Raw genomic sequence first — 11260 nt, 5'->3', positions numbered from 1 at the left:
AATGGGAAAATAACCAATCGGGGAGAAGCGGGGGGAAGAAAAAAAAATTCATTTTTTTGGAAAAAAATTTTCAGGCATCAAGATCACACGAAAATATGAACATTTAGAAAAGACACTTCGTAATGAATGTTATTATTTAGGCGGAAAACGATTGAAAAAACTAACATTCAAGATAATATTGTTCGTGAAGAATGTTAACGGTTTTTTTTTCATGTTTTGTGAAGTAAAATTTAGCTCGATTTAGAGTTTAAGGTTTAGGGTTTAGGGTTTGGTGTTTTGGGTTTATTCCATAACCCCAAAACACCAAACCCTAAACCCTAAACCCTAAACTCTAAACCGTTCGTGTTAAAAACTCAATCTAAATCCTAAATCTAAACCCTAACTCTAAACCCTAAACCCTAATATCTAAACCCTAATATCTAAGCCCTAATATCTAAAACCTCAACATACGCTCGAAAAACACGATAATTGTTATATATTAGTTCTTCGAGCGTTTTCCCGCTAAAATAAAAACATTTATCACAAAGTGTTTTTATTAAATGTTCATATTTTCATCCAACCTATAATGTTAGTGAACAAAGTTTTTTCAAAAAACGAAAAAAAAAATATTTTGCTTCCCCTCGCTTCCCCCGATTGGTTACTTCCCTCTTGATCCTACCAATATATATATATATATATATATATATATATATATATATATATATATATATATATATATATATATATATATATATATATATATCGAGTCAAAGGCATTTCAGAAAGCGAAATAAAAAAACTAGAAAACATCACAATAAATAAAAAAACTCCAAACGAATAATCCAAGAAACATGAGAACCACCAAATATTTCTTGATCGGACCACCGACGTCATCGTGCATATCTGGCGTGAAAAGACATAAACGTTCCAATTCGGCTCATTTGAATTGAACTGTAAATCATAATAACAATATATATATATATATATATATATATATATATATATATATATATATATATATATATATATATATATATATATCGAGTCAAAGGCATTTCAGAAAGCGAAATAAAAAAACTAGAAAACATCACAATAAATAAAAAAACTCCAAACGAATAATCCAAGAAACATGAGAACCACCAAATATTTCTTGATCGGACCACCGACGTCATCGTGCATATCTGGCGTGAAAAGACATAAACGTTCCAATTCGGCTCATTTGAATTGAACTGTAAATCATAATAACAATATATATATATATATATATATATATATATATATATATATATATATATATATATATATATATATATATTAAAGGTAAACTTGATAGTTACGAACTTTAGAACTTTTTTTAAAGGCGTCAATTGAATTAAATATAAAAATCTCACAGTACAAAATTTTTACAACATAAACGTCAAATCCCACACCTGATCAAGTCACAAATAAATCAAAGCAAACAAGAACATCTAAGATGGTGCTAAGAATGCACCATAGCAAATGTCCTAAATGAACCACAAAACTAATAGGTTAAGATAATAACATATGGGGATTATGAAGCCACGTATGCCAATCGATAATTCTTGTTTTGCATCTTTTCGCGATCCATTCGAAGCTTTTTACTTGAATCTCGTTTAACGCCGTTGGCCTATTCCAACACTTATTTGCAAATACTTTTTGGTTTCTATTTTTCCATATGAGATAACTACACGTCCATAGAACTGCTTGCCATATGGCTTTACCCACAAAAGAGCATGCTTGCCCCGAATCGTTGAAGAGATCCCCGACATTAATAAAATGGATACCACCATGACCTCACCAATCGAACACTTTGCACCACCCATCAAAGGCATGTTTGCATACAATAAGAGAGTGATCAACCGTCTCATGGACACCGGACCGAGTGTAGGTCAATACATCTTTTATCTAGTTCAACTAATACCGGGAGATGCTTTTTTCTTGCCCTCCACACAAAAACTTCAATTTTTTTCGGCACCAATTTATTACTCTCAGTCTCACTAGCCAAGGGATTAGGGACTAGTAGTATCGAGTTGATCATCTTTGTTAGAGCCTTTGTCGTAAAGTTGTTGTTTCCATTTGCCACCCATTTCCACGAATCACTTGATTGAGGGTTCATTCTCATACCCGCTAGAAGATCCTTCAAGCCTTGCAATTCGTCCATTGCCCACCCACTTGGAAGTCTTGTCCACGACCAATTTCCTTCACAAATTGCACCATCCCAAGAAACTCTATCTTTAATCGTCACATGTAAATTGGAGTCAAGTCTTACCAATCTCTTGAATTTGTTTTTAAGCTTTTCATCACCGATCCAAACTTCATTCCAAAAAGAAGTGCTAGCACCGTCACCTATTTCTTTGACAAAAAATTCCTAAAAGGAAGGCCAATCTCCTCGATGTTAAGTCCAATCTTGATAATATCATTCCAACTCGACTTGTAAGAGTCGACCCGAAATGGATCATCAAACGAAAGTTCACCCGAAGGTCCATAAATACTCGAAATAACCTTGACCCACAAAGTGGTGGTTTCGGATTTAAACCTCCACCACCACTTGCCGATCAACGTCATATTTTTACTTTTTAAAGAGCCAAAATTTAATCCCCCCTTCCCGTAAGGCAAAATCATTTCCTCCCATTTTACCCAAGAAATTTTAGATTTGTTACCCGTCCCGCCCCCAAAAAAAGAACGTCTTACACACTCAAGTTTTTTAATCACACATGGCGGAGCACGGAAGAGCGAGAAGTAATACAACGGAAGACTATTCAACACCGATTTTACAAGAGTCAAGCGACCACCAAACGAAATCGATCTAGCTCTCCAATCCGAAAGCCTTTTCTCAAACTTTTCTATGAACGGTTTCCAAGTCTCCTCTTTTTTCATATTACCACCAACCGGAAGACCAAGATATAAGAATGGGGTTGAACCAACCTTGCAACGAAAAAGATTAGCCATATTCTCAACTTCACTCTTTTCCTCTCCAATCCCAATTAGACTACTCTTTTGATAATTCACCTTTAGGCCCTACGTTAGTTCAAAGCATTTGAGTAGCTTCATTAGATTTCTAATATTTCCTTCACTCCATGACTCGAAGAAGATCGTATCATCCGCATATTGAAGATGTGAAATATGAATTTTATCCCGACCGATTTCCGAACCTGAGAAGGTCTTGTTTCTAACGGCATTTTTAGTTAACACATTTAATCCTTCCGCCGTTAAAATAAATAAGAACGGTGAGAGAGGGTCTCCTTACTTTACCCCATGTTCTAAGTTAAATTCACCCGTCGGGGATCCATTAACTAGAACCGAAATAGAAGCCGACTTGAAACACATAATAATCCATTTTCTCCATTTTAATCTGAAACCCATAAGTTCCATTACCTCAACCAAGTACTCCCAATTTAGACAGTCAAAGGCTTTCTCGAAATTGACTTTGAATATTACGCTTATGTTTTAAAAAACAAAGGGTTTCATTAGCAATAAGAGCCCCGTCCAAAATATTTCTACCTTTAACAAACACACTTTGTTCAAACCCGACAAGATTAGGGATAACCTTTTTTAGACGATTAGAAAGAAGCTTAGCAATAACTTTATAGTAGCTACAAATTTAACTAATCGGACGATAGTCATTCAAACTTACCGGATCCGATTATTTCGGGACTAGTGTGATACACGACGCATTACAGCCCTTTGAAAGCTCTCCTTTATCCCAAAACATATTGATAGCCTCTATAAGATCACTTTTAATTACGTTCCAATATTTTTTGTAGAACCCCAAATTAAAATCGTCTGGTCAGGGTGCCTTCGAACTACCGCAAACTTTGACCGCCTTCCAAATTTCGCATTTGATGAAAATAACTTCCAATTCTGCAGCTTACGTACTAGATAGTTTATTAGTCAATTTCACATTTTCCATGTCAGGCCCACTGATGTCATTAAGTCCACTACTATCATGGTTTTCCAACCCATTAAATGCCACATTATTGATATGCACTATGTTACCATATACTGCCTCATTAGAATGACCCAGCCCAACATTTAATGAGCCCTCAAGCCCACTGATGTACTGATCCCCCACCCCAGTGTCAGGCCCAATGAATTTCTCGGCCCACATGCCCATGGATGGCCTGCTACAATTTTTTTAACACCAAATTTTTTTCAGAAATGCGATTGAACATTGGCCTTAACATCACTTAGGTTCTAGTTCCATGATCCATTAATGTTTAAACCTTTAATATTGCATTTATTATATTTTCTACGTATGGTAGTATGAAAATACTTGGAATTTTCGTCGCCTTCAAGCACCCACCGAATCCTAGCCTTTTGTTTCAACATACCGGATTTTATTTTTTCTTTTTCAAGCCATGTTCTACGGGTCTCTAACCAACGGGCGCGATCAATCTCACTTATTGTACCCACATCGGCCAACGATTCAAAATTAGTTGCTTTATCTTTCAACTCATTTATTTCTCTATCCAAGTTCCATTCACTTTTACTCCAACTCTTCAAATCATTTTTTACATTCTTGAGCTTATCTCTAAAAATGCATTCCTTTCGCCCACCTCCCATTAACTTGCCCCACGCACCATGTACCACTTGATCTACCCCATCTTGTTTAAGCCATTCATCAAAAATCTTGAAAGGTTTCGGACCGAAATTATTGTTTGGTCCCTAAGTAACAACGGACAATGATCTGATTCCCTACGCTCTAAAGCAACACCGAGAGGTCCTTCCAAAGTTTAATGTAGTTGTCATTTACAAGGAATCGATCAATTTTACTAAATTGGTACCATCATCACTAATACACGTGAACCTTTTCCCATTAATTGGAATCTCAATCAAGTTGTTCCTTGCTATGAACTCATTGAAACGATTAGCCCGAGAATGATGAAACACACAATTTAGCCTATCCGATTGGTTTCTTACCTCATTAAAATCACCACATACAACCCAAGCCGAATCAATTGAAATTACAAGATTATCTAAGGAATTCCACATAACTTGTTTCTTTATGTCATTGTGTGGCCCATAGACATTGACGATTATTGATTCGTGCCCGGAGCCACACCATTTCCCTCGAATAGCCAAAAAATACTCGTTACTCGATGCACTTTCCACTACAAAACTAGTATTGTCCCACACTAAAAGTAACCCTCCCGAATTTCCTATCGCATCTTTTGTACAAATCCACAATTATTATTACCCCACAAGGCATGAACCCAAGTATCTTTCACATTTTTACACTTAGTTTCTTGAAAGGCGGCTATGTCCGGCCTTTCCTTACCACAAATATCTCTAACCCACCCGAATTTACCCTTGACACCTAACCCGCGAATATTCAAAGATAGAATCTTCATAAAAACAATCTTAAACGAATTTGGAATAGAACTTACATAGGATTGGGGCAAGGCCACCTCAATCCGATTTGTTCTCCGAAATCCTTTAGCTCCGCATTGCTAAATGAATGACCAAGTGAACCTCCTTCACTCATTGAATTTCCTTTCGAATCATGCTTCCCTGATTTGGACTTTTTCCGGCAATTTCTACACTTATGACGATTATCTTTGTTTAAGTCGACCCCATTCTTTGCCATACATTTCACCCTCATTATACAAGACGAGGCTCTCCAATTACCCATTGCGTTCCAATAGCACCCATTACACAAAGATACTTCCTCCGATTTATGACTTGTACTTGAACTCGAATACCTTTTCAAACGTACACCTAATACCCTCCTCAACAGAAGGTGCCGATCCATTTTGGTTTTTTGAGTTACAGACCCCATTTAAATCACAAGGTTTTTCCAGCCCATTAGTATTAAACAAAGACCCACTCTTATTGGACCCGTCAACCCCAATGTGAATTGGGCCATTTAGCCCACTATTGGATTCATTCACCTCTGCTCGTTGACTATTGAAAATCCCGCACACCCCCACGCGTTGTACTTTCTGCAGCAGATACAGTAGGGCTTGTTGTTTGTTTAGAACCAAAGCTATTATCCAGCGGATTATAACTTTATAACTATATTTTTACATCATAAGTGATTTTAAACTGTACATCATGGATGTGTAGCGTAGTTTATTGGAGCTTATGAAAGCTTATGAGAGCTTGAGCTTGTGATTTTAATAAGCTCTAAGTCATAAGCTTCGTTTGGTAGACAAAAAAAAAGTAGAGCTTATGAAAATCATAAGCTCTGAAAAAATATACTTGTAGTAGCTTATGAAAAAAAGTATAGCTTATGAACTGAAAAATAAGCTCCGGCTAGCTTACCAAACATTTATAAAAAATAATAAGCTCCAGTTACCACCTTCAAAAATAAACTCCGGCTCCACCTCCTGCTCATAAGCTCCAGCTCCAACTATAAGTTCCAGCTTTAGCTACTTTCGTCCAAAAACACCCCATAAGTGTTTTTTTTTATTGGTTTAAGAAAAAATATATCTTTATAACTATATTTTTACAAAGGAAATGCACAAGGTTAAAACGTGTTTGAAATAAAATTAAATTCCACTTTATATTTCAAAAATCAAAAGGAAAGGCACGTTTTTGAACCAAGGCACCGTGTTCATGATCAATTATTCTAGACTAGATTCTTGAACAGAGAATAGCGAGAACATACGATGCGCGATCGATTCTATAATATTCAATTCAACCTTCAATTATAACTTTGCACTAAACGCAAAATATTTATCACCACTTAAACCATTAGAAATTAGTAGTAATTAATTTTACACTTTTGATCAGACCACATATTAGCCATGGCTGTTGCAACTACTAGTAGTAGCAGTAGTAAATCGGAAGCTGGTATTGCTATTGCTTTGATTTTGTGTCTATCAATTTCTAAATCTTGCTCGACTCCTTCTCAGGGGCATTTCGTCGAACACGTTGCGCTCTTCGTGTTCGGCGATTCGCTTTTCGATCCTGGAAACAACAACTACATCAACACCACTACTGATTTTCAGGCCAATCATTGGCCATATGGTCAGTCCTACTTCAATCCTCCTTCTGGAAGATTCTCCGATGGTCGTCTCATACCCGATTTTATCGGTGAGCAATATATATTTGACTTTTGTTTTACCTTCTTCTTTAGTACTTATTGGTTTTATTACATATGAATTTGTGATGTTATATATGCAGCTGAGTATGCAGGACTTCCTTTTATTCCTGCGTATCTCGAACCCGCAAATAATGAATTTACGCACGGAGCAAACTTTGCGTCTGGAGGAGCTGGTGCCTTGGTTGAAACTCATGCTGGATTTGTATGCATTCATACTTGTTTATTATACAATTTGCTATGCAACATTTTTGTTAAAAAAATGCATAGCTCAAAAAACATGCCATAATACTTTTTAGTAATATGTATATTTTGCTCTTTTCATGTATATATATGTAGGTAGTTGATCTTCAGACACAGCTACGGTACTTTGGCGAGTTAGAGAATTATTATCGGCTGAATTTAGGTGATGCTAAAGCGAGGCAGCTGCTATCGAACGCTGTCTACTTGTTAAGCTGTGGAGGCAACGACTACCAATATTTTGGCAAACCATATACCAAAGAGCAGTACGTGGACATGGTGATAGGAAACATGACTAACGTCGTCAAGGTTACTTACTAGTTTACTGTCGCGCCTCTAATTTAAGTAACAGAACCCAAAATTACTACATCTGTTTGTCAGTTGGTGGTTGTTGAGTTTGATTTTGGTAAACAGGGAATATACGAAAAAGGTGGAAGAAAGTTTGGTTTTGTGACTGCTCCACTTATAGGCTGTTGGCCGGCTATTAGGATACAACAACCTGGCCATACTTGCAACGAAGAGATCAATGATGTCGCCAGATTACATAACCAAGCACTTGCCAGGCAACTACAAAATTTGGAGAAGCAGTTGGAAGGATTTGTATACTCAAAATTTGATATCTCCACCTCCATTAACGATAGAATGAAGAATCCATCCAAATATGGTAGTCATCAACTAACTAATATCTTTGCTTCCAGTTTCTGAAAAAGTTTAGCATCTTTTTAAATTTTAAAATGTGAAATATGACATGAAGGTTTTAAGGAGGGTGAGTTAGCATGTTGTGGCAGTGGTCCTTTTCGAGGAATCTATAGCTGTGGAGGGATGAGAGGACGTAAAGAGTATCAAGTGTGTGATAATGCTACTGAGCATTTATTCTTCGACTCTTTTCATCCCAATGAATTGGCAAGTCGGCAATTCGCAGACTTGTTTTGGGATGGAGATACCAAGGTTACCGCGCCTTACAATTTGAAGCAACTATTTGAAGGTATACGCGATTTGAATGACAAATAATATTTCTGTTAGAGTGTTTGTTATTCATTTATCTTCTGTTAAATTACTACTGCAGGGAAGACGTCAACAACCTCTGTCCCAAATGATGAATTATAAGTAATGAAATACATACATACTTCTGTTATAATAGCTAGTACAAGTGGCTTCTTGGTGAAATTGTCATGACTGCTTTAGTTGAAGCCATCAAAGTTTCCTGATTAGTGTTGCTTTAGTAGTTAGATTGGGAAAAAAAAAAAAAAAAAAAAAAACAATGTGAAGATAATAAGTGATAACAGTGAGCCATTTACTATCATATTTTATATCATTGATCAATGGTCATGTTTTCAATGTAGTAATTCTGTGTTTTGTGATTATGTTTTTGATACAAGCGGTATTATTTGTTTCATTTGTGACATTCTATAGTAAGTTTCTGGCTTTCTGCTATTAAAATTAAAAAGGGTGTGTAACATCAAACTAGAGATTATTATGGAGAAAATTGTTTGAAAATACATTGAACTTTCACTAAATTCCTATTGTATGCATACAACTTTCAAATCTCCTATTGTATGCATTCAACTATTTAAATTGTTCTATTGTATGCATTGTGTAACTTGTACATCAGGTATCCGGTTAATATGTAGAAAAATTCGTAGTTGGTCCCTCAACTTAACGTCTGTTAATTTTTTGTTATAACTTAACTTTCATCTTTAGATTAACAAAGGATAACAAACCTAGTTTCTTCATGAATTCTTCTACATCTTCATCTTCATCTTCATCAACATCATATCACTAATTTAACAACTTACATAAAAATCAAATCAAAATTAATTTAAAATATGTAAATCTAAACCAAATAAAAATCCCTTCATTGAATCCACGGATATCCTTAAAATCTAATCCACAGCTATCCCCTACTCATCCTATTCGTCGGTACACTGGTACAATAGCATAGTTCCATACACTAGTACACCCTTATTGCATCAGTTTCAAAATGCAATTACATTTAAATTCCTTAATCATAATCAAATCTAAACACTACCTTATTCAAACTAACTGTCAACCTCTGGTAGTGGTGGTGTGTGGGGAAACTAAAATCAGCAATTAAATTCCGATGTTCCCATAGTCAACCGCTAATGATATCGCTGTCAGGCGTCGCTAGTGAATGGTGATTGATCGCCGGAAATAGTTGTAACAACCCTCACTTTTCGACTTCTAAATTACTGAATTAACCCTAGGGTTATATGTCCGACTATATGTATTAAGGGTTGTTTTATACAATTAAATATTGACCGAATAGTAATTTTTAGTCAACAATGTACGCTTAAATAAATAATATATTATTAATTTATATAATTTGACATAATTTAACTAAGTATATAAACTTTGTATCACTTTTATTATTTAGTTAATGTATTATATATTTAACTATATAATAAATCCAATTATATATAATTGTAATAATATTTACAAACTTACTAAAACTATAGTTTAATAATTAAAATCATAATTATTATTAAAAATACAAAATACCGAATTATTTATTATTTTTATGCAAAATTTGTATTTATTAATTAAATAAAACAAAAATAAAATAAAAAAATATATTATTGACAAATATTCTTGAAAAAACATTAAATAAATTTGTTTATTTACATAAGAAAAAATCCTTAAAATAAATAAAAAAAATAAATAAAAAATAAATAAATAAATTACTTTTTAATTAAAAATTTTAATGGAAAAACTACTTTTATTATTTTATTTTGTGCACTATCCCATGACCTAATATTTAATACTTTTTAATTTTAAAATCCCATTAAGAATTAAATATTTCTTTTTCTTTTAATTATTTTATTCTTTTTACCTAATTTTTTCAAGTATAAATACCCCTCATTTCTCATTCAAACTCACACCAAAATTTCTCTCATTCTCTCTTTGAAGAATTACTACTAGTAATTATTCTTTTCTTACTTTTTATTTTTTTTACTTTTCACTTTTCACTTTTTACTTTTTACTTTTTACTTTTTACTTCGGTTATTATTTTTACCGAAATATGTAAATAATGTTATAAATTATATGCAATTAAAAATAAAATAAATAACATGTATACACTATTACTATTACTAGCACCTATAACCTACTACTTATATTGTAACATAAAAACATTTTGGGATATGTATTAGAGATGTATAGATCTTCGAACTTTCTTGACGAATGGTTTCTATGAGATTCTAGGCAGAGGGTTTGGATTTCCGATTTAAAGGGTCCTATGGCTCAAGCCCCTAGATCTAAATTAGCCATTCGAAGGGAAAGGGGTGATTGGAAGCTTATCTAATACGACAAGTATCCTAAAATGGAAAACACTGATAAAAGTAGAAACTCTCTAGTCATAGAAACTTAGTAAAATAAGAAACTTTCTAAAAATGGAAACTTTATAAAAATAGTAACTTACTAGGAATAGAAACTTAGTAAAACAAACTATACTTAAACACATACTTAAACTTAAACATGGGCAAAACACTTAACTACTCTTAAATGTCAATAGGTTGACTTTCCTGCTCACTCGTTTAACTCTTTATTCCGAGGAATAACACTCTCTCTACTTACTAAGGTGAATTCATAGCCCCTCTTTAATTGCTAGCAAACTTACTTACTTTTACTTGGGGTGAGACACATGCTGTTTTTACTTATTACACTTTAGACACAAGTACCAAACTGTTAAACTATGCTATACCCGGCTATGCCCGACTAAGTCCCTACAGTGATATTTTTAATTGCTGCGGCATGCTTAATTATTGAGGGTAGGCCTATCGGGAGTAACGTCCCCGATACATTTGACCAAGTCATTGTATTACTTAATAATGAAATTAAACCGACAAGGACAGACACAATGTAACATCCCGCGTTTTTCCGTTAAATTTAATTTTAACACCGTCTTTTTTTTTTTAAAAACATAATCTTTCGTATTTAAATTAATAGTTTCCGTGA

At 34.2% G+C, this 11260-nt stretch overlaps 2 protein-coding genes across 2 annotated transcripts; one reads left to right on the top strand and one right to left on the bottom strand.

Moving 5' to 3' along the window:
- Positions 1-1864: 1864 nt before the first annotated feature.
- Positions 1865-5779, bottom strand: LOC139889493 (uncharacterized). The gene is made up of 9 exons (XM_071872441.1): positions 5473-5779; positions 5198-5317; positions 4774-5111; positions 4274-4665; positions 3873-4121; positions 3528-3593; positions 3376-3439; positions 2692-3018; positions 1865-2368 (listed from the first exon to the last, which is right to left on the bottom strand). Exons 1-9 carry the CDS (start codon positions 5777-5779, stop codon positions 1865-1867), a joined length of 2367 nt encoding a protein of 788 aa, XP_071728542.1.
- A 740-nt stretch (positions 5780-6519) lies between these two features.
- On the top strand, positions 6520-8658 carry LOC139892745 (GDSL lipase-like). Its single transcript, XM_071875867.1, has 6 exons — positions 6520-7038; positions 7129-7250; positions 7385-7594; positions 7700-7949; positions 8040-8270; positions 8352-8658. Exons 1-6 carry the CDS (start codon positions 6750-6752, stop codon positions 8390-8392), a joined length of 1143 nt encoding a protein of 380 aa, XP_071731968.1. The 5' UTR covers positions 6520-6749; the 3' UTR covers positions 8393-8658.
- Positions 8659-11260: the final 2602 nt, after the last annotated feature.

Source organism: Rutidosis leptorrhynchoides, chromosome 2 (assembly GCF_046630445.1).
Source record: "Rutidosis leptorrhynchoides isolate AG116_Rl617_1_P2 chromosome 2, CSIRO_AGI_Rlap_v1, whole genome shotgun sequence".
Classification (NCBI taxonomy): Eukaryota; Viridiplantae; Streptophyta; class Magnoliopsida; order Asterales; family Asteraceae; genus Rutidosis; species Rutidosis leptorrhynchoides.
This window is presented reverse-complemented; position numbering and strand designations above follow the sequence as displayed.

Excerpts from the sequence above, each read along its gene's own strand:
- LOC139892745 (XM_071875867.1), top strand. The coding sequence starts at position 6,750 with ATGGCTGTTGCAACTACTAGTAGTAGCAGTAGTAAATCGGAAGCTGGT. Across the intron at positions 7,039-7,128 it reads TCTCATACCCGATTTTATCG|CTGAGTATGCAGGACTTCCT; the intron begins GTGAGCAATATA and ends TTATATATGCAG. Across the intron at positions 7,595-7,699 it reads ACATGACTAACGTCGTCAAG|GGAATATACGAAAAAGGTGG; the intron begins GTTACTTACTAG and ends TTTGGTAAACAG.
- LOC139889493 (XM_071872441.1), bottom strand. The coding sequence starts at position 5,779 with ATGGGGTCTGTAACTCAAAAAACCAAAATGGATCGGCACCTTCTGTTG. Across the intron at positions 4,122-4,273 it reads GAAGGCGACGAAAATTCCAA|GCCATCCATGGGCATGTGGG; the intron begins GTATTTTCATAC and ends AAATTGTAGCAG. Across the intron at positions 3,440-3,527 it reads GTTATCCCTAATCTTGTCGG|CGTAATATTCAAAGTCAATT; the intron begins GTTTGAACAAAG and ends TTAAAACATAAG.